The sequence below is a fragment of the Ahaetulla prasina genome, chromosome 14 (assembly GCF_028640845.1).
Source record: "Ahaetulla prasina isolate Xishuangbanna chromosome 14, ASM2864084v1, whole genome shotgun sequence".
Classification (NCBI taxonomy): Eukaryota; Metazoa; Chordata; class Lepidosauria; order Squamata; family Colubridae; genus Ahaetulla; species Ahaetulla prasina.
Window position 1 is genome coordinate 18,093,428 of NC_080552.1, and position 21,963 is coordinate 18,115,390.

Consider the following 21,963-nt stretch of genomic DNA (forward strand, 5'->3'; position numbering starts at 1 on the left):
ATAAGGAAGGGGGAGAGAGAAAGAAAGAAAAAGAAAGTAAGGGAAAAGAGAGAGAAAAAGGAAGGAAGGAAGGAAAAGAAAGAAAGAAAGAGGAGGAGAGAGAAAGAAAAGAAAGAGAGACAGAGAAATGAAGAAAAGAAAGAAAGAGAGGGTAGTAAGGAAGAGGAAGGAGGAGAGAAGAGAAGGAAAAGAAAGAGAAAGAGAAAAGAGAAAGAGAAAGAGAAGGAAGAAAAAGAAAAGGAAGAAAAGAAAGGGAAATAAGGAAGGGGAGAGAGAAAGAAAGAAAAGAAAGTAAGGGAAAGAGAGAGAAAAAGGAAGGAAGGAAGGAAAAGAAAGAAAGAAAGAGGGAGGAGAGAGAAAGAAAAGAAAGAGAGACAGAGAGAAATGAAGAAAAAGAAAGAAAGAGAGGGTAGTAAGGAAGAGGAAGGAGGGAGAGAAGAGAAGGAAAAAAGAAAGAAAAAGAGAGAAAGAGAAAGGAAGAAAAAAGAAAGGGAAATAAAGAAGGGGGAGAGAGAAAGAAAGAAAAAGAAAGTAAGGGGAAAGAGAGAGAAAAAGGAAGGAAGGAAAAGAAAGAAAGAAAGAAAAAGGAAGGAAGGAAGGTCAATCTATACATCTTTGAATTGGTGAGTGTGAGAAACATCTGTAAATCAACTGACAAAAGGGAGCCATTGACCATTTTCACAGCTGTATTTCACCCAGGGGTTGCCAGCTGCCAATCTTGGCTTTCAATCCCCAGCTGCTTCTCTGCTAATTCTCATTATTGGGTGACGAATGTAGGATCCCTGGGGGACTTCGAAGAAATATATATATATATATGTAGGTCTTTGGTTATTCGGGTTTTCTCCCGCGTAAAATTGGAAGTGTCTTGGCGACGTTTCAACGAAGTCTCATTCGTCATCTTCAGGCTTCAGCTTCGTGCTTCTGGGAGCAATTTTGCTCCCAGAAGCACGAAGCTGAAGCCTGAAGATGACGAATGAGACTTCGTCGAAACGTCGCCAAGACACTTCCAATTTTACGCAGGAGAAAACCCGAATAACCAAAGACCTACATACAAACACCCGCGAAAACCTCAGAAAACAAATATATATATATATATATATGTGCTTGCTATAGAATATATATATATATAAGTGCTTGTTATAGAATTAACTAACTGATTCAGTTTATTCATGTCAACCCTGTGAGGGAGGCTTGGCTCATCATAGATCAGGTCCTGCCTGTGGAACATCTAAGGAAGCCAGGGATCGGGGTCGAAGATACTCCGAGTGGGGGCTTATAATAGAAAGGGTTAATCGACCCTGGTCCCCTACATTGTTGGGTCATATACTGGCCAGCATAAATCAAGTTAATAGGAACGAATCCAGGACTCCTGTAGAACATCACATTCCACCAGGCCTAAGAAATACCACAATAAATTAAGGGTTTAAAATAACAACACAAGCAGAATTCACATACACACACACACATACACACAAACATCCAGTTCTCCCACTGAGGTGATGAACATGCAGTCTCTCCGTTCAAGGGCTTCCAAATCAGATCTTCTCCATCTTGTATCTTCTCTGTTGGCGGGTGTGTGTGTGTGTGTGTGTTTGTGAATCTTAACTCCCAAAAATGCTCATTGAGAAGTGGGGAGTTCTGGGAGATCACACAACCACACCCATCTGGGAGACATGCCCTCCCCACCCACCCCCGGTTGGAGCATCTCTTTGAACGAGGATGGGGTCGACTCCTGCTCCCTCACGCCAAGAAGACACAATACGGAAGGGTCGGTAGACTGCATGCTTGGAGTTGACTTGGGGTCTCTTTCGCACACTCGGAGCGAGGGTTCAAAAACCAGCGTTAAGTCTTCGGCGTAGCTTCCGTGATCCGGGACAACGCGGAATGAGCAGAAGGTAGAAACTTCGGCATCAAAGTCAACACTGGACTGCGTTTCTGTCCAAGCCTTGGACGCCGTCTACAAAAATGGTGGTTTGTGGCTGGTAGCTTCCGCGGACCTCTAAGCTACTAAGATTACGGGGAGAGCAGCTTGGGCCATCCTGAACTGCCATCTTGGTTCTTTCGGTTGCGTTTCCTCGTACGGTGATGTGTTCCCATCCACCCTGCGAAGTCAGGAATGAGAGGAATGAAAAAAAATAGTGGAAGTTTCTGCGCATGCGCAGATCACCAAATATGACGTCAGGGCATTGGGAGGTGGGGAGGTGGAGCCTCCTGCCGTTTTACTACTGGTTCTTAAGAACTGGGAACAACCCACCATTAACGTGGTTGGAAAAGATCAACATACTGACTTGAAACCTGAAATATTCCTGTGGCGGGATTTTACCAGACATTTATAGTAAAGAAAATGTACATTTGATTAGTCACGTAATAACCGCAGCTAGAATTATATTTGCACAAAACTGGAAAAACGAACACATTCCTACAAAGGAGACTATGATAAAGAAAATATTAGAACGTGCAGAAATGAATAACTTAACACTGGAAATTAAAGAGAAAGAACAAACCGGTTATTATGCGATATGGGAAACGTTTTATCGGTGGTTATAGAGGATAAATATAAAAATTAGAAATATAAGCCAATGAATAAAATATAGAAAATAGTTAATGTATTTAACAGAGTTTAAGTAAACTAAGAAGAGGATGTAAAGTATTAAATACTTAATGTATTGGTATTAAGCTAAGAACCGATTAAAGAATGAATACGACTGTAAAATCTAACACACAACATTTGTACCCAGACTACAACACTGTTTTAATGGAAGATGGATTATTTCTACTAAAATAAAATAAAATAAAAATTAAAAAGGAATGAGAGGGAATAGCTTTGAAAGTTATTTCAAAGCTATTGAAATAGCTTTTTCTGGACTCTGTCCAGACAGCCCCGTTTCTGGACTTCCGGTACGCCCGTTTTTCGCCCTCCCAGAGTCTCTGCATGGGCCCTGCACTTACCTCGTATCCAAAACGGGCCGTGTGGAGACCCCTGAGAGGGGAAGGGCGGGGTGGGGTGGGCAGCCAGTCCTTGCAATTACCGGTTCGGCGAACCAGATGTAAAATTAGCATCCGGTTCGGCCGAACCGGTCTGAACTAGCTGAATCCCACCCCTGGAACCAATGGTTTGTGTTTCTGATGCTCACCCCAATTCCGTAGTCCCAAGAGACTCCCTTGGGTTCCAGAGGCTGGACTCCGGTCCGGTGGCAGACAGTTCCACAGCTCAGGCTGTGACTCCCTTGGACTTTGTCAGCTATCACCCAGATCTAAAAGACATAAGATATAACCGCAGAGGCATTACAACCCAGCCTCCCATTAACATGTAATGCCCACCTCAAAAGATGGGCTTTCTTTCGGAGGCCAATGGGGAATTTTGAACCGGGAGAAGATGGCTGAGGTGTTCTTGCAAAATGGCAGCCCGGAGGGATGTTTTTCCAAGTCATAAAATATCTACCAGGGCAGGTAACACCAATCAGAAAGGGCCCGCTTCCTAGAATTTCCTCCAGTTTCTAGAGAACTGGAAAAGCTTCTTGGATGAGAAGCGAAATGTCTTCAAGGGGGGGGGGGAACCCCAAGAAAATCCAGTTGCCTTTTGAAAAGCACTTTTGGGTTCATTCCCTTCAGTTGTGAAGAAAAGATCTGTCTGGAATTATTGTCAGAAATGGTCTCCTGCTTGGGTGGGTGGGTGGGTTGGACTAGATGACCTACAGGGTCCCTTCCAACCAGTGGTGAAATGCAAAATTTGTTGCTACCGGTTCTGTGGGCGTGGCTTGGTGGGTGTGGCTTGGTGGTGGTGGGATCATGTGACTGGGTGGACAACTTTTTTTTTTTTAGTTTTTAAAGCATTTATTACTCTCTATTCGCCCAGACAGATAGTAAAAAAATGCTTTTAAAAAGTAAAAAAAAAGTTTCCGATGATCACAGCTGTGCTGCGTGATTGTCGGAACCTTTTTTTTTACATTTTTAAAGCATTTTTTTTTTTACTACCGGTTCGCCCGAACTGGAGCAAACTGGTAGCATTTCACCCCTGCTTCCAACTCTGTTAATTTGTTAATTACTCTGGTCACCATATCTCCAAAGAGCCTGAGAAGGTTTAGAGGAGGTCAACTATGAGGAAAATTTGCGACATTTGGGGGTTGTTTTAGTCGAAAAAGGAGGTGACTGAGAGGGGACATCTTTGAGGTATACGAAATTATGCACAGTGTGGATAACGGGGACCAGATGCAGCTAATTCCCCCAAAATACTAGAACTAAGGTCACTCGACAGAGCTGAAGAATTAGGACAGACAAAATATAATTTCTTTTCTTTGCAAAACACGTAAGCGAAGTTTGAAATTGTGGGGCTGGCTACCAGCTTGGCTGGCTCCAAAGAAGGATTCGATCAATTTATGGAGGTTGTGGAAGATCAAGGGCTCCAGGAATGGGACTCTAAACGAGAGGCCATCTTAACATAACATAACATAACAACAGAGTTGGAAGGGACCTTGGAGGCCTTCTAGTCCAACCCCCTGCCTAGGCAGGAACCCTACACCATCTCAGTCAGATGGTTATCCAACATTTTCTTAAAAACTTCCAGTGTTGGAGCATTCACAACTTCTGCAGGCAAGTCGTTCCACTTATTAATTGTTCTCACTGTCAGGAAATTTCTCCTTAGTTCTAAGTTGCTTCTTTCCTTGATCAGTTTCCACCCATTGCTTCTTGTTCTACCCTCAGGTGCTTTGGAGAACAGCCCGACTCCCTCTTCTTTGTGGCAACCCCTGAGATATTGGAACACAGCTATCATGTCTCCCCTAGTCCTTCTTTTTATTAAACTAGACATACCCAGTTCCTGCAACCGTTCTTCATATGTTTTGAACATATGAAGGTCAGGGGTCTGCAAACTTGGCTCTTTTAAGACTTGTGGACTTCAACTCCCAGAGTTCCTCAGCCAACAAAGCTTGCTGAGAAACTCTGGGAGTTGGAGTCCACAAGTCTTAAAAGAGCCAAGTTTGCAGACCCCTGTTCTATGTTGAAGGTGACCTTCCTTGTGCAGTTGGTTGGCCAAATGTCAGAATGGACAACTGGCTGTGATGGGCAGGTGTCCCACCCAAGACAGCACATCTCAGATCATTGTTTCTCAACCTTAATCACTTTAAGATGAGTGGACTTCAACTCCCAGAATTCTGGGAATTGAAGTCCACTCATCTTAAAGTGATTAAGGTTGAGAAACACTGGCTTAAATTCTTAAAAGAGATATTTTTCCGCTACGGCCCCACCTGATCCAAAGGTCCAACAGAAACTTTCCGGACGTTGTTAGAAATGTGATCCCAACTAGATCCTTGAGGGTAACTCGGCGTGATTCCAGCACGAAACCACAGATTACCTAATAACAGACGAAACGGCGTTGAGAAATTTCAGACCAAGCAAGAAATAAACTCATATACCTGTCGGTTATCTTATTCCTCATATGTCTTTGTAGACAGAGAAGAGCTGGGTCAATTAATCCAGCACAGGTAATCCTCAATTTATGAACAAAATTAATTTTCATTGCTAAGCAAGGCAGTTGTTAAAGGACTCGTGTTATGAGCCTTCTTTTTTTTTTTTTGCCACAGTTAAGGGAATCGCTGGCAGTTATTAAGTAAATCATGCCGTCATGAAATGAATCCAGCTTTCTCCGTTGATTTGGTTTGTCGGAAGCTGGCTAGGAAGATCCTGCGGGCATTGCAACCATTGTAAACACACGCCAATTACAAAGCCCCAGGCTTTTGATCGTGTGACTGTGGGGATGTGGTGTTGGTCATAAGTATGAGGACTGGCCAGGGGTGGGCTTCAAAATTTTTAGCAAGGGATTCTCTGCCCGGTTGCTGCATGGGCGTGGCCATGGTGAGTGTGGCCTAGCCGGCCTCCTGCACCATGGTTGGTGGGGAGGCGTTTTTGCCCTCCCCGGGCTCCGGAGGCTTTTCTTGAGCCTCCGGGAGGGCGAAAACAGCCTCCCCAGGCTCTGGAGGTCCTTCCCAAACTTCCAGTAGGCCCGTTTTTCACCCTCCCCGAGTCTCTGCGCGCACCCTGCACTTATCTGCATCCAAAATGGATCATGTGGGGACTCCTGGAAAAGGAGGGATGGGGTGGGCGGGTCCAGCCAGGAGTGGGATTTGGGGGTTCTCCGAACGGCACAGAATCTTAGCTAGAGGTTCTCCCGAACCACTGTGAACCCCCCGCAGCCCATCCCTGGGACTGGCCCATAAGTCCCTTTTTTTTCAGTGCTATTATAACCCGTTAACAATTGCTAATGAACGAACGGTTCACAGTTCAATAGCTCACCGCAAACAATTAGGGATTGTTCGGTGATTTTAATGATGTCATTGTACTTCCTTTGCAATGGAGCACTTACACAACCGACCAGCCAATCAAAGAAATCAGAATTTTCTTTCCCCCCCCCAAAACTGCCTTTTTAAAAAAAAACAAAAAAAAACCAACCAGAATTCTCTCCTCACCGTTTTTATCCACGGCTAGCACAGCCGTCCGTCCCACGGAAACTTGCTTTAATTTCTGCTTCGGAGGCGAAGGAACGTGGTACCAGCATTCGCCTGGATATTCCCAGAAAACCAGCAAGAAATAAAATGAACAAGAATAATTTCCTTCCTTGTTATTTTATTTGAATTTGTCGAATTAAGGCAGCCACTGAAATGCAAACTTGACTTGTTCGAGGCGGCCGATTTTAGCAATGGGCAGGCTGCTTGGACTAGGTCCAACGGTCGCCACGTTGTGTGAGGCCAACGTTTTCGATTTTGTCGGGTGGGATTTAACGGGCCAAGGCTGAAAAATCCTGATTTGGGCTTTTAACCCTTTGTGCAAGGGGGAAAAAGTAATCCTTTCCCCTCTTTTAACTGGTGGGGAACTTAAAAGCATTTACTTTGTCCCTTAAAAAATTACCAACAACACAACTTCCGTCTTCTAACTTAAATGTGACTGGTTCAAAACACAGCAGGAATTGTGGGTTGTGTCAGTTTGATGTTGTGGTTAAGAGGCTGGGTTAAAAAAGAACCTGGAGACGGTGAGTTTTAAGTCTACCTTAGGTATGAAAACCGGCTGGGCGACTTTGGGCCTGGCTGAGCATTAGATGCTCAGGAAACCAGAGTTGGCAAACTGCTTGATCTTTTCGGGATGGGATGGGATAGAACAGAACAGAAAAAGAACAGAACAGAACAGAATAATAAGAGTAGAGTAGAATAGAATAAAACAGTAGATTGGAATAGAATAGAATAGAATAGTAGAAAAAGAGTAGAGTAGAATAGAATAATAGAAAAAGAGCAGAGTAGAATAGAATAGCAGAATAAGAGTTGAGTAGAATAGTAGAATAGAATACAATACAATACAATAGGATAGGATATAGGAATGAAGAGTAGAGTAGAGTAGAGTAGAATAAGAGGAGAGTAGAATAAGAGTAGAATAGAATAAGAATAGAATATAATAAGAGTAGAGTAGAGTAAAGTCAAATAGGGTCCTTGAGTGGCTCAGACTGTTAAAACAGTCTGTTATTAACAGCAGCTGCTTGCAATTACTGCAAGGTTCAAGTCCCACCAGGCCCAAGGTTGACTCAGCCTTCCATCCTTTATAAGGTAGGTAAAATGAGGACCCAGATTGTTGGGGGGGCAATAAGCTGACTTTGTATATAAATATACAAATAGGATGAGACTATTGCCTTACACAATGTAAGCCGCCCTGAGTCTTCGAAGAAGGGTGGGATATAAATGCAAATAATAATTAAAAAAAAGTAGAGTAGAGTAGAGTAGAGTAAAGTAGAGTAGGGTAGGGTAGGGAAGGGTAGGATAGGATAGAATAGGATAGAATAGAAGAAAGGGACCTTGGAGATTTTCTAGTCCAACCCTCTGCTCAGGCACAAAACCGTATACCATTTCAGACAAATGGTGGTTCAGTCTCTTAAAAACCTCCAGTATTGGAGCCCCCTCAGCATCTGGAGGCAATTTATTCAACTGGTTAATTGTTCCCACCGTCAGGAAATTTCTTCTTAGTTCTAAAGTTGCTTCTCTCTTTGATTCGTTTCCATCCCTTCACTTTTGACTGGCTAAAAACTCACCTTCTGGTTTTTTGGAAGACACGGAACCGCGACAGAATGCCGAGCCATCTTGGGCGACGGCCCAGACTTGGTGAAACATTCCTATGGTGACCGAAACGAAGGGTTGGTCTGTTCCCACATGCAGCCAGGAGGTGCCCTGTTGGGAAGAGAAAACCTTTTGTGAGTCTTGGAGACCTTCAAGAGGTGAACTTCTATCTCCATCCCTTCCCATCCCTTCTTTGGGTCGCGCAACCTGCGCCCAAAGCTGTAGCGCCCTGAAGTTGAAGACTCTGGTGAGACATCAAGACTATACAGATAGTCCTCGACTTATGGCCACAACTGAGCCCAACATTTCCGTTGCTAAGCGAGACGGTTATTAAGTGAGGTTTGCCCCATTTGATGGCCTTTCTTGCTACAGTTGTTTAGTGAATCCGTGCAGGTGTTAAGTTAGGGACACGGTTGTTAAGTGAATTTGGCTTCTCCATGGACATTCCTTGTCAAAAGGTCTCCAAAAGGAGTTCCCACGATTCTGTAACCGTCATAAAGATGAGTCAGGACTAGAAAACGTAAACTACAAGAGCAGAATCATATTACAGGTAGTCCTTGATTTACAACAATCGATTTAATGACTGGCCAAAGTTAGAACGGCCACTGAAAAAAAGTGACTTACGACCGTTTTTCACGCTTATGACCGTTTTTCACGCATTCCCCCTGTTCACGTGATCAAAATTCGGGTGCTTTGGGAACTGACTCCTATTTACGACGGTTGCTGTGTGGATCCCCTTTTGTGACCTTCTGATCAGCAAACTCAACGGGGAAGCCAGATTCGCTCAACAACCGTGTGACTCACTTGAACAACTGCAAGGAATCCCTTAACGACTGTGTCAAGGAAGGTCGCAAAATGGGCCAAAACTCCTTTAACAAATGTTTCACATAGCGACCTAAATTTTGGGCTCAACGGTGGTCATAAGTAGAGGACTACCTGGACTGAAGACACAGACATAACGCAAATGTTGCTTAGATGGAAACTGAGCTTCCTCCAATACGATCTCCAAAATATTTTCGTGGGAGTTAAGGAAGGGATCCTTGGGAGATTCAAATACCTTGTTGGCAATATGTCAAAGAGGAGAAAAGTTTTTACCGCTGGGTTTTGGGGTGTGACTTGCAGCCGGCATAGCACGTCTCCCTTGTCGCTGATGGCCCAAAGGGGAACAAACTCTTCCTTCGACCCAGGAGGTTGCGACATGATAGAAACATCCCGCAAAGCGATTGCAGGCCCTTCCAGCCAGGGCCCACTTGTGACAATTTTACATTTTCTGGAGAAAAAAAAGAAAGAAAGAGAGGATGTGAGGCACATTTTCAGCCCTGATGATGTTACTTAGTTGGGTCGTGAAACGTCTGCAAGGAGATCACCAAGCTCAGAGAGCAACAAGGACCCCAAAAGTTGTCGCCTTCCTCCTTCTCGCAAACCCCACTCCCTTCTAGCACTGATGGTGTTACCTAGTTGGGTCATGAAACGTCTGCGAGAAAACCACCAAGCTCAGGAATCAATAAAGACCCTACAGTCCTCCTCCCCTTCCTCCTCCTGTCTTTTCTTCTTCCTCCTCCTCCTTTCTACTTCTTCCCCTCTTCCTTCTCTTTCTCACTCCTCCTCTTCCCCACAAACCCCACTCCCTTCTAACACTGATGGTGTTACCTAGTTGGGTCATGAAACACCTGCAAGGAAACCACCAAGCTCAGAGACCACCAAGGACCCCGTAGTCCCCTTCCTCCAGTCCTCTTCCTCCCCTTCTCTTCCTCTCCTTTTCCTCTCCTCCTTTTCTTCCTCTTCCTTCTCCTCCTCCTTTCTCTTCCTCTTCTCCTTCTCCATCCACAAAAGCACTCCTTTCTAGCACTGATGGTGTTACCTAGTTGGGTCATGAAACATCTGCAAGGAAACCCCCAAGCTCAGAGAGCGCCAAGGACCCCTCATCAGGTCAACCCCAAGCTACAAATACGCTCTTCTATCGAAACTTAAGGAATGGCCCTCAGCCAATCGCACCCTGGCTAAATCACTTATTGGCTTATTTCAGACAAACATTCCACACGGACTCTCGTAAACAGCCTCTTAGTGAATGAAAGAACAAAACGAGCTATGATGTCTATCTTGCCGTTTATTCAGCAAAGCCCCGATCCAAACAAAACACAACTTGGTGCAAAAATGTAAACAAGTTCAACAGCGGCTTTAGTTTTAGGGCCTTTTTTTTCCGCGAACGTGGCGCTCGCTGAGGTTAAAAACTGCTTTCCAAATGAGGCGTAAAAGGCCCAGCGAAGGAAAAGCTGGTTGGGAGGTCTTATCGACTTATCTTTTATCGGCCGCCTCATTTATCAGCCAAAGCAAACGTTGTGTTTGGAATGGCATCCGAAGTTTTAAAGAAACAACAACCAAGAGAAAGGAACAAGGAGTTCCCTGCAAACCAAGAGGGGACCGGGGCGGGTGGGTAACCATGCTTTTAATGGACCTGCAAAAGGTGACATAGGTTACCTGGCCCAGCATCTCCGGCGCACAAAGTCCTTCATTGTTTTGTAGCTGTGATAAGACCTGTTGGAACAGAGAGGAACAGAATAACCAAAGTTTGGAAGGGACCTCGGAGGTCTTCTAGTCCAACCCCCTGCTCAAGCGGGAAACCCCTGTCAACGTTTTCAGACCGAGGGTTGCCCAATCTCTTCTTAAAAACCAACATCCTTACGCGGGAAAGTCTGCCGCGTACTGCCAACCTTCTCGGTCGGTCCCGCCCGAAACGCTGAAATCGATGGCCCAGTCGGACACCTGCGTGGCAGAGACAAAAGGAAAAAAAAATAACAGAACGGAATTTTATTCCCCTGCCTGGCTCTGGAATCCCTGCCAAAAAAAATAATAATAACGCGTGCCATAGGTTCACCATCAGGGCACTAGAATATAAACGGAGAGCAAACCCCACTCCCTTCTAACACGGATGATGTTACCTAGTTGGGTCATGAAATGAGAGATCAAGGTTCCCACAGCCATTATCCTCCTCCTCCTCCTCCTCTCCACAAATCCCCTTCCTTCTAGCACTGATGATGTTACCCAGTTGGGTCATGAAATGAGAGCATCAAGTTCCCACAGCCATTATCCTCCTCCTCCTCCTCTCCTCCCTCCTCTCCACAAGTCCCGCTCCCTTCTAGCACTGATGATGTTACTTAGATGGGTCATGAAACGTCTGCCTAAACACAACCAAGCTCAGAGAGCACCAAGGATCCCACAGTCATTGTCCTCTTCCTCCTCGCCGCATACCCCGCTTCCTTCTAGGACTGATGATGTTACCTAATGGGGTCATGAAACGTCTGCCTAAACACAACCAAGCTCAGAGAGCACCAAGGATCCCACAGTCATTGTCCTCTTCCTCCTCGCCGCATACCCCGCTTCCTTCTAGGACTGATGATGTTACCTAATGGGGTCATGAAACGTCGGCAAGGAAAACAACCCAGCTCAAAGAGCACCAAGGATCCCTCGGTTCAACCCTGAGCTATAAATATTCTCCTTTGTCGGTACCAAGGGCCACAGAGCAAGTCCACTTACCCAAGACCACTGCGGTGATGGGGTCTTGGTGTTAGCCTTGGTGCATTCGCGTAACCCAGACGCATCGCTCCACATATACCGGTCGGTGGGCAGGCCTCTATTAAGGCAAACAGGCACAAGATTCAGCAAATCTGCCTTGTTGGTTAAGGGCATTTGCAAAAAAAAAAAAAAAAAGCAAATTGAGAGACGTTCATTTTTTTAGCACATGAAAATGACCAGGTTAGTACATGAAAATGACCAGTGGCCTAGAGGTGGAGCTCTCGCCTCACAATCAGGAGGCTGTGAGTTCGATCCTAGGTAGAGGCAGATATTTCTCTCTCTCTCTCTGGGCACAATGAGAATATATCGGCTATTGGCATTGGCGACCGGAAGGGCATCCGGCCAATAAACACTCAGCTTCTATAGTCTAGAAACTCTTCCTAATACTCAACCAGGTTGTATCACTTTCTATTCTGGACTAGATTAAGTTCTCAATTAAGAGTAATCGATGTTATCAATCCATTCATGATGCCCGACAGCTCTCACTTGTGTATTTCTTGTAAGCTGAATAAAACTCAGCATTGGTAACAGGAACAGCATCCGGCCAGTAAAACACTCAGCTCCATTCAGTTTCCCAGACTCCACCCCGCAAGGGATTATAAAGGTAAAGGTTCCCCTCGCACATCTGTGCTAGTCGTTCCCGACTCTAGGGGGCGGTGCTCATCTCCGTTTCAAAGCCGAAGAAGAGCCAACGCTGTCCGAAGACGTCTCCGTGGTCATGTGGCCGGCATGACTCAACGCCAAAGGCGCACGAAACGCTGTTATCTTCCCACCAAAGTGGTCCCTATTTTTCTACTTGCATTTCTTACATGCTTTCGAACTATAGGTTGGCAGAAGCTGGGACAAGTCACGGGAGCTCACCCTGTGATGTGGCACTAGGGATCCGAACCGGCGAACTGCCAACCTTTCAATCAAGCTCAGCTGTCTTAGCCCCTGAGCCACCGCATCCTTTTGCAAGGGATTAGGGGATTATTAAAAAGAGGATGATGATGATGATGATGATGATGGAAATGACCAGGTAGCATAATTCTTGCCGCAACAGGCTAGCAAAACCAGAATGTTTTACCTGTCTGCTTTTCCTACCTGTTACTGTAGCCCGTGACAGGATTCCACCGCTGATTTTCATAAATATAGATGCTCTTGATGTCTGTCTGTGGATGGATGTTCTCAGGGCTGCCTGCCAAAGCTGTTTTAAGACAAAGCCATGACGATTATCCCTCTATTTCATTTTCCTTTCTTGTTTTATGGACTCACGGTTGAAAGATCCACCTAAAAACTCAAAAGTATTAACGCAATGCCCTGAATTATAGCAAATGAACAGGGCGGTTGAAGCACAGCACCCTGATAAATTAATCCAGGAGGGCTTCAACTCCCAGAATTCCCCAGCCAACATGAATTCTGGGAGTTGAAGTCCACATACCTTAAAATGGCTGAGATTGAAAAACAACTGTTCTGGGAGAGAGAGAGAGAGAGAGAGAGAGAGAGAGAGAGAGAGAGAGAGACAGATGTTCTCGTAAAATTGGCAGGGACTCCCTCCCAATGTTCAGCTGAAGGAGGATTGGCTGGAAGGGAGGTTTCTTACCTGACAAAAAACTTCCTCCGTAACCCCCAGTGTAAATCCAGGCGGTGTGGTCATAACCCACTCCCCACACAATGCCATCGCTGTTGCATTCAATCAGGCGAAGATGTCCCCCGACTTGGCGCCAAAACCTACGAGCAGAATGGTCCACTCATTTTAATCCCCGTTGTGCGCACAGTGTGACTATGTGAGACAACTCAGGAGCAAATACAGTAAACAGAGGTTTATATTTTTAAATAGTGGTTTTTATCCACAAAGAATATATACATACATGTACTTTAGTCAGACCTCAAACAAACAGCAATCAGCAACTACAGCACGGAAGCACACACACGGAGAGAGAGATAGGTCCCAACAGGGCCTCTTCTTAGTACAGGCTCTTAAAGTGATATCAGCCCAAAAACCTTGCTGACTCATTCCCAGTATTACATCATCGTAGCAGCTGATCAGCTCTTAAATCATTACTCTGACACCTGTCCCTTGGTTCATCTCCATCCCATCATACCGTGCTAGAGTTCTCCAAAAGAGAGATATTGTTCTCGGTTCCAAAATCATTTTATTTAGCAAGGGAGATTTTGTTGTGGCCCACCAGCAGAGATTTGGACAGTGCGGGGGTTGGGGAGGAACATGGGCCAGTCATGGAGTCCGGGGAAGGCTCTGATGAGGGCTCTGCATCAGAGGCAGAGAGAGGGCCAGGGCCGTGTGCCAGTTATCAACTGCATTCAGAGGCAGACATGAGTGAGGCAGACGAACAGCTGGAGCCTGTTCCCAGTGTGCGCATGTGCAGAGTTACCAGGAGGAGGGATCAGCAAAAGAACAAGGGTCGACTTGGGAGTAAGGCCACAGGTGGATGATGAATGGGCCCTCTCAGAGGAAATAAAAGAGGAATGAAAGGGGAATGGAGTTTGCAGGAGACAAATAGTTCGCTTAATTGGTTCGTGACTCTGAGACTCCTTGCCAAGTTTTGAAGATATCGACCTGGCAGCTCTCCAAGGTCTGTGACTGTAAATTCCCCCTTGAAAGTCTTTGCTGGAGCTGAATGAGAGGAATTCACAGTAACTTAATAAAAAGGGGTTTTTGTCGGGACGAGGAGTCTGCTCCGTGCTCTTGGGAAGCCTGGGTCAGAGCAGGTTTGAGGTCAGGTTACTCACATTTGATCACAAGGCATCGGGTGTGTTAGGGCCTCCAGGTCAGGGCTAGGCTCGCTCACAAAGATGTCGCCTTTGCAAGTCAGCGACCAGATGGCTTCAGGAGAAGGAGGGCCCTGGAGCTGCCGGCCCTCACAACAAGACATGTTGAGTAGTGCTAGCTGGGAGGCACAAAAGGAATTGGGAAAGAGATAGGCATGGTTCAAACACTTCCTAACCTTAGATGAGGATATTAGTAGCTCAAGATTGAATTGTGGAGTCATTTTGGTGCTCTCTGAGCTTGGTGGCTTTCTTGCAGACGTTCCATTACCCAGCTAAGTAACAACATCAGTGCCAGTAAGGGGTTTGCTCTGTGTTTATATATAATTGTCAGTATTGGTGGGAATTTTCTTGGTGGTTCCTTGACTAGGCTGTTGTTTACTATACGGTTGTTTGTCTGAGTTGGTGGTTCCTTGATTAGGGTAATGGTTTACCTCTTGATTGCTAATCTAGTGTTAATCCTGGTATTAATATCTGCTCATCTGGATGTTGCTTGCTGGGGAGGAGAAATTTTGGTCTTGTTTCTTTATTTTTTGGCTTTGTGCTTGTCTCTTTTGAATGGTATTGTTGTGGTCTGCTGGCGGACTGCGGAGCTGGCAGAAGAGTCGGACAGTGAGGAGGCTGGGGAGGAACATGGGCCAGTCCTGGAGTCTGGGGAAGGCTTGGACGAGGGCTCTACATCGAAGGCAGAGATTGGGCCAGGGCCATCTGGGAGTTATGTGCTGACTCCGGAGCCTCCAGAGTCGGACATCAGCGAGGCAGAGGAACAGGGGGAGCCTGTTCCCAGTGCACGCATGCGCAGCGTTGCCAGAAGGCAAGAACAGTTAAAACAAAAGTGAAAACTCGGGAGTAGGGCTTGGAGATGATTGGCCCCTCCCATAAGACATAGAGGAGGAGCAAAGGCACGTGAGCCTTTGCAGGAAGCAACTTTGTTCGGTTTAAATTCTGAAGCTCCGTTTTGACTCTGTGCTCCGTGTGGCCTTGCAAAGCTAATGGCCAAATAGGTCTTTGGCAGTGTGTCAAGGGAGATAAAGGTGGGTGCTTATCAGCCTCATCCCAAAGGACTGTGGCAGACTTCTCTCGGACTTTTTACAAACTATTTGTGACTCATGACGGGCTGGGAATGAACAGAATTCACAGCCCTTGAAATAAAAAGAGGGCTTTTGGGACTAATCTTGTGATTGCTACTGTCTCAGGAAGCCTTGGTCAGAACAGGTATGTAGATGTTATTTATCTCTGTGTGCCTGTTGATAGCTAATTTGTCTGAGTGTCAAGAGCAAATCCCTTCGAGCACTGATGATGTTACCTTGTTTGGGAAAGAAACGTCTACAAGAAAACAACTAAGCTCAGAGACCAACAAGTACTCCACACTTCCTACTCTTTCTGGAAGACCAAACCAGTCTCACCAACTTCCCATCCTTCTATTGGATGTTGTTGGTCCAGGACCCACCCCTGTGGTGGTATTCAGCCAGTTCTATCAGATTTGGCCGAACCCGTAGCGGCGGCTGCAGAAGGCTCCACCCGGATGTCATTACGTCCTGTTTTTGACGCTCTGTGCATGGGCAGGAGGCTCTGCACATGTGCAGAGGTGGCGCATGCGAGTGAAGCTAGCACACATGCACTCACATTTGCGGACCAGGAATGAAGGTAAGTGAATACCACCCCTGGCCCACCCATGCTTCACTCACCATCTTGAGAACCGTATTATTCCCGAAACGGCTGGAGGAAGATCCCATTTCAAGCACAATTTTATCTCCTTCTAAACCATAGTTTGATAAACAAACCCTCGCTATGTGACTCTACAACTTGGGCTAAGCCACCAATCATGGTTTATCGAGGTCAGGTCTGGGCTCAGCCAACCAATTAAATCCAAACCCAGCAACTTGCATTCTCTTTTGGGGCAGTACGTCAGTCCTACTAGAATTAGTTTTCTACTAGTCTTCTCATCTTTCCCACCACCCATCTCCTTCCACTTATGACTGTATGACTGTAACTTTGTTGCTTGTATCCTTACGATTTATATTGATATTGTTTCCTGATTGCTTATTTGTACCCTATGACTATCATTAAGTGTTGTACCTTACGATTCTTGATGAAGGTATCTTGTCTTTTTATGTACACTGAGAGCGTATGCACCAAGGACAAATTCCTTGTGTGTCCAATCACACTTGGCCAATAAAGAATTCTATTCTATTCTATTCTATTCTATTCTATTCTATTCTATTCTATTCTATTCTATTCTATTCTATTCTATTCTATTCTATTCTATTCTAATTCCATTCCATTTTTTTTCTATTCTATTCTATTCTATTCTATTCTATTCTATTCTATTCTATTCTATTCTATTCCATTTTTTCTCTATTCTATTCTATTCTACTCTACATTCTATTCTACTCTACTCTATTTTATTCTAATCTATATTCTATTTTATTCTAATCTATATTCTATTTTAATCTATATTCTATTCTATTCTATTCTATTCTATTCTATTCTATTCTATTCTTTTCTTTTAATTCCATTTCATTTTTTCTCTATTCTATTCTATTCTATTCTATTCTATTCTATTCTATTCTATTCTATTCTATTCTATTCTATTCTATTCTATTCTGTATTTGACCAGTTTTGGAAAGCATCTCTAAACATACCCAATCGTGCATTTCCTGTTCGGTGCTCGTAGCTAGACGGACGGGCCACCGTTGCTTAGTCCTCTCCGGCGTATAGAGCGCGAAAGAATGTTTGGCCTCATTCAGAATCTCAACTAGGATGGTGACTTCGTTGAGGAACATGTGGATGTACTGGGGAACACAGAGAACATGTCAGAATCAGATCTTCAACTTAAGGGAGTAGAGTTTTAAAAAATATGGAACATGGGAAGCACCGGGCTACAGTTTAGCAAATGCTCGGCCGGGGAATTCTGGGAGTTGAAGTCCACGCATCTTAAAGCTGGCCAGGTTGAGAAATACCGCTTTTAGGTCTGTAAGCAAAAAAGTTTCACAGTTCACCAGGCTGTTGTGGCCTGCCGGTTGCCGGTAGAGTTGACAGCAGAGTCAGACAGTGAGGAGGTTGGGGAGGAATATGGGCCAGTCCTGGGGACTCCTTGTTGTGCCTCGCCCGCCCGCCCTCCTCTCCTCAGCCGGGCCCCTCCCATCTCCTGCTATCTGAGCCAGAGACTGATAGTGAAGAAGAATGGCTTGGCATGCCTCCAGCCCCCAGCCCTGGCACCATGCCCGGACAGATTGAGCAAACAAACCTCCCTCCTACAGCGTGTGAGCATGAAGCCAGCCATGAGCTAGAATTGCCGGCAGCTGAGCAGGAGGACGAAAAGTGGACAGATCCCCGCTTCCGGAGAATGGAGAGGCGACATCAGCAAAAGGAAGGGAGGGGCAGGCCTGGATAAGTGCTGAGTCATGGAGCCACACCCTATGGCCTATATAAAGGATCTGCTTTTTGGCATTCCTTGAGTCAGGCAAAGTCTCATCTGGTTGCTGAAGTCACACCTTGGATTCCTGCCTGCCCTGAGAACGCTGACAGGAATTTGGCAAAGCTGCAGAGGCTTCGTGGCCACGCTTGATACAGACTTCCCAGACCCGGCTGTCAGAGGAGGAGTGGGACACGACACTCCTGAAAGCCCGGATGAGGGCTCTGCGTCGGAGGCAGAGAGGAAGATAGACAGTAGTGAGGCAGAGGAACAGCTGGAGCCTGTTCCCAGTGTGTGCATGAGCAGAGCTGCCAGAAGTCAAGAACAACTAAGAAAGCAGGGTCGACTTGGGAGTAAAGCCACACCTTGGAGGTGATTAGCCCCTCCCCTAGGAAAGAAAAGAGGAGTGAACGGGGAGGGGGCTTTTGCAGGAAACAATTCACTTGTTCGGTAGTTTCAAGAGTGGGAAGATTTGTCTGTGAATCCCAGAGAGTCTGTCCCAAGTTTGGCCTTGCACTGCGTTTGGAAACTATTGACATGGCAGCTTGCCAAGCGAGATAAGGTCTGTGTTGATAAATATTCCTTTGAAAAACTGTTTGGACAGGCCTTGCTGACTGTGAATGAAAAGAATTCACAGTCGTGTAAATAAAAGGGGTATTTGCCAGGACCAAGACTCTGCTTCCTGCTTTTTAGGGTTCCCAAATTGCCTTTCTCTAGCGGCTAAGTAGAATTTGGCTTGGTTAAAAACTTGGGACTATCCAAGCTATAGGCTAGAGTGAGAAAGGAAGATACCTCAGAAAATGCAGGGGGAAACCATTTTCCTATGGTTGCCATAGGAACAATGCAGAGGTGTCCTTGAGTTCAGTTTGGTACCCGATGAAGTAGAAGGATAACGCAAAGGTGCTTAAAATGTGTTCCGCGCTTCATTTTGAACACCGCAAGGTTTCTGCTTAGCAATGCTGCTCTCTAGCGGACGTTTTTTGAAATCACATTTCAGAAGCGATTTCGTTTCTGAAATGTGCCCATTTCAAGGCCCCTGGCTGTTGTTTGTTTATTTCCGAGACATTTTTGGATGCCTTTTTATTAGTTTATCAATATATAAAATACAAAGAGAAATTTTAAAAAGTAATCGAAAACTAGGAGGCGGGAAGGGGAAAAAGAAAAAAAAAGAGAGAGAAAATAAGAAAAAAGAACGAAAAAAGGCACCGATTTCCAACTCTCTTTAGCACAGTAAAAGGTAACGTTACAACCTCAGGTTTTTTTTTTTTTACTTCTGCACAACCATGTCTATAGCAATAAACGTTATCTAATCAGCAAAAACAGAATCAAAGTTTCATGGTTTTTTCATTGCAAAATTTCTGAGATGTTTTTTCCGTTTTTGCCGTAATCCCATTGCTTTTCATGATAGAATCTTCATTCCATCCCTACTTAATTTTTCAGAAGACAGATCGGAAAATTTACAAGCAATGCTAAAAGCTGCAACGATTTTAAAAAAATGGTCTGCTCCTATGCCGTGAGTTTTCAACCGTTGCAGCAGCAGCATGCGGGGGGTGGAGGGTCACATGACCACCCTGGTTGGACTAGATGACCTACAAGGTCCCTCCCAACTCGGTTAATCTCTTAAACTTTCTGTTGTGTCTCCTCCGATCTCACCACAGCCGGGGCCTTCTTATCTGCTTCCGAACACGGAGGAATGTCCTAGTATGCCTCCCGGCCCCAGCCCTGGCTCCATGCCCAGACAGGCTGAAGAGGAGGAAGTATCTCCAGCCCTCAGCTCTGGCTCCATGCCCAGGCAAACGGAGTAACTAGACCCCTCCCCCTCCTCCACAGCATGTGAGCCTGAGGGAGGTCAATTGCCAACAGCTGCAGACTGGAGTGACCCTCGCGTCAGAAGACTTGATAAGCGGAGGCAACAGAAGGAAGGGAGGGGCAGGCCTGGATAAGTGCTGAGTCGTGGAGCCACACCCCATGGCCTATATAAAGGACCTGCTTTCTGGCATTCTCTGAGTCAGGCAAAGTCTAAACATATCTTGCTGAAGTCACTTTCTGGTCTCCTGCCTGCCCTGAGGACTTTGCTAGGACTTTGGCAGAGCTGCAGAGGCACACCTGATTCGGATTTCCCTGACCCGGCCGTCAGCGGAGGAGTGGGACACGACACTTTCCCAGCTAGCTTCCAACAAGCAAAGTCCATGGAAGAAGGGCCTCTGGTGGCTCAGACTGGTAAGACAGTCTCTTATTAACAGCAGCTGCTTGCAATTACTGCAGGTTCAAGCCCCACCAGGCCCAAGGTTGACTCAGCCTTCCATCCTTTATAAGGTAGGTAAAATGAGGACCCAGATTGTTGGGGGCAATAAGTTGACTTAATATACAAATGGATAAAGTCTATTGCTTGACATAGTGTAAGCCGCCCTGAGTCTTCGGAGAAGGGCGGGATATAAATTCAAATTAAAAAAAAAAAGCTGAACGACGGCATGATTCGCTTCACAACCACGGCCAAGCAGCCAGCGTAAAATAGGCGAGGTCATGTGCTGACTCACTCAACGGCTGCGTTGCTTAGCCATGGCAGTTCTGCTCCCAACTGGGATCGTAAGTGCATTTTTGTGTCAAATCGGGGGAGTCAAGAACTGGGTGCGAATTCAACCCCCGCGGCTCGGACACGCCTACCTTCTTTTCCTCGTTGTGCGTGTAGTAGACAAAGAGGATGCTGTCCCGGGTCCCGTCGTTCGCAGTGAATTGTTCCAGGGCCACCTGCACGTCGACCCAACGGTAGGGCTTCCAACTTCTCCACCACTGCAAAGTTCCGGTTTTAACCCAAACGGACTGGAAGAGACAAAATCCATCATTCCACCAGAATCAGCTAAGAGCAAAACTCACTGCCGCCTTTCAATCTAGCTGGCTTCTTGGATTAATTCTATATCGAAGGAAGCAGCATTTGAAAGATCGGAGGCAGAATGATGGGGGTGGGTGGGAAAGGAACATGGGCCACTTGTTTGTTGATTTATATTTATTGGTATCCCGCCTTTATTCTTTTTACGAATAACTCAAAGCGGCGAATGTATTCGACACATTTTCCTCTATTTCTATTTTCTTCAAAACAACCCTGTAAGGTGGGTCGGGCTGAGAAAGAGAGGGACCGGCCCAAAGTCACTCGGTTGGCTTTCATGCCTAAGGCGGGACTAGAACTCAAGAGTCTCCTGGTGATTGGCCCAAAGTCACCCAGCTGGCTTTCATGCCTAAGGCGGGACTAGAACTCACAGTCTCCTAGTGATTGGCCCAAAGTCACCCAGCTGGCTTTCATTCCTAAGGCGGGACTAGAACTCAAGAGTCTCCTAGTGATTGGCCCAAAGTCACCCAGCTGGCTTTCATGCCTAAGGCGGGACTAGAACTCAAGAGTCTCCTAGTGATTGGCCCAAAGTCACCCAGCTGGCTTTCATGCCTAAGGCGGGACTAGAACTCAAGAGTCTCCTGGTGATTGGCCCAAAGTCACCCAGCTGGCTTTCATGCCTAAGGCGGCACTAGAACTCACAGTCTCCTAGTGATTGGCCCAAAGTCACCCAGCTGGCTTTCATGCCTAAGGTGGCACTAGAACTCAAGAGTCACCTGGTGATTGGCCCAAAGTCACCCAGCTGGCTTTCATGCCTAAGGCGGCACTAGAACTCGCAGTCTCCTAGAGATGGGCCCAAAACCCTGTTACACCCCGTTTCCTTCCTCTACTTTACCTGCTCCACCGCCTGTTCATAATGTCTGAAGTTGTCCAACTCTCGGTGGGTCCTTTCCGACAGCTGGCGAAAGATTTGCTTCCTCCATTGGGCAGTGTGGCTGGGGCTGATGGAAAGCGCCAAGGATTGAGCGCAGGAGGTTAAAGCTGTAAACGGGGGGGGGGGGGGGAGAGAGAATTCCCAATCAAGCATTTCTTCTGATTCTTTCCTTAGAAACAGTTTTTAAAGAATCGCTGGCATTTCTATCCCGCTCCATTCCAAATGACTCTTGAGTGGCAGATGGTAATAAGGATTAAAAACAAGCAAAACAACAACAACAACAAAAAAACAACCCAAACCAGTTTTCAACTTTCAACCATTTACGATGGTCCTGAAAATAATTGATTTACGACTGCTC

General features: G+C 45.8%; 1 protein-coding gene across 2 annotated transcripts in view; it reads right to left on the minus strand.

Moving 5' to 3' along the window:
- Window positions 1–1,002: 1,002 nt before the first annotated feature.
- TECPR1 (tectonin beta-propeller repeat containing 1) overlaps window positions 1,003–21,963 on the minus strand; it is a 42,060-nt gene continuing 21,099 nt past the window's right edge. For both annotated transcript variants that reach the window (XM_058157795.1, XM_058157796.1), the window contains exons 11-25: window positions 21,567–21,712; window positions 20,512–20,667; window positions 17,075–17,224; window positions 14,394–14,551; window positions 13,246–13,373; window positions 12,747–12,849; window positions 11,625–11,721; window positions 10,774–10,853; window positions 10,569–10,625; window positions 9,186–9,360; window positions 8,066–8,201; window positions 6,462–6,554; window positions 5,244–5,350; window positions 3,135–3,254; window positions 1,003–2,102 (exon numbers count right to left, since the gene is read on the minus strand). In XM_058157795.1, coding sequence (XP_058013778.1) covers window positions 1,917–2,102; window positions 3,135–3,254; window positions 5,244–5,350; window positions 6,462–6,554; window positions 8,066–8,201; window positions 9,186–9,360; window positions 10,569–10,625; window positions 10,774–10,853; window positions 11,625–11,721; window positions 12,747–12,849; window positions 13,246–13,373; window positions 14,394–14,551; window positions 17,075–17,224; window positions 20,512–20,667; window positions 21,567–21,712 — 1,892 coding nt within the window. In that variant the 3' untranslated portion in view covers window positions 1,003–1,916. The remainder of the gene's footprint in view (window positions 2,103–3,134; window positions 3,255–5,243; window positions 5,351–6,461; window positions 6,555–8,065; window positions 8,202–9,185; window positions 9,361–10,568; window positions 10,626–10,773; window positions 10,854–11,624; window positions 11,722–12,746; window positions 12,850–13,245; window positions 13,374–14,393; window positions 14,552–17,074; window positions 17,225–20,511; window positions 20,668–21,566; window positions 21,713–21,963) is intronic.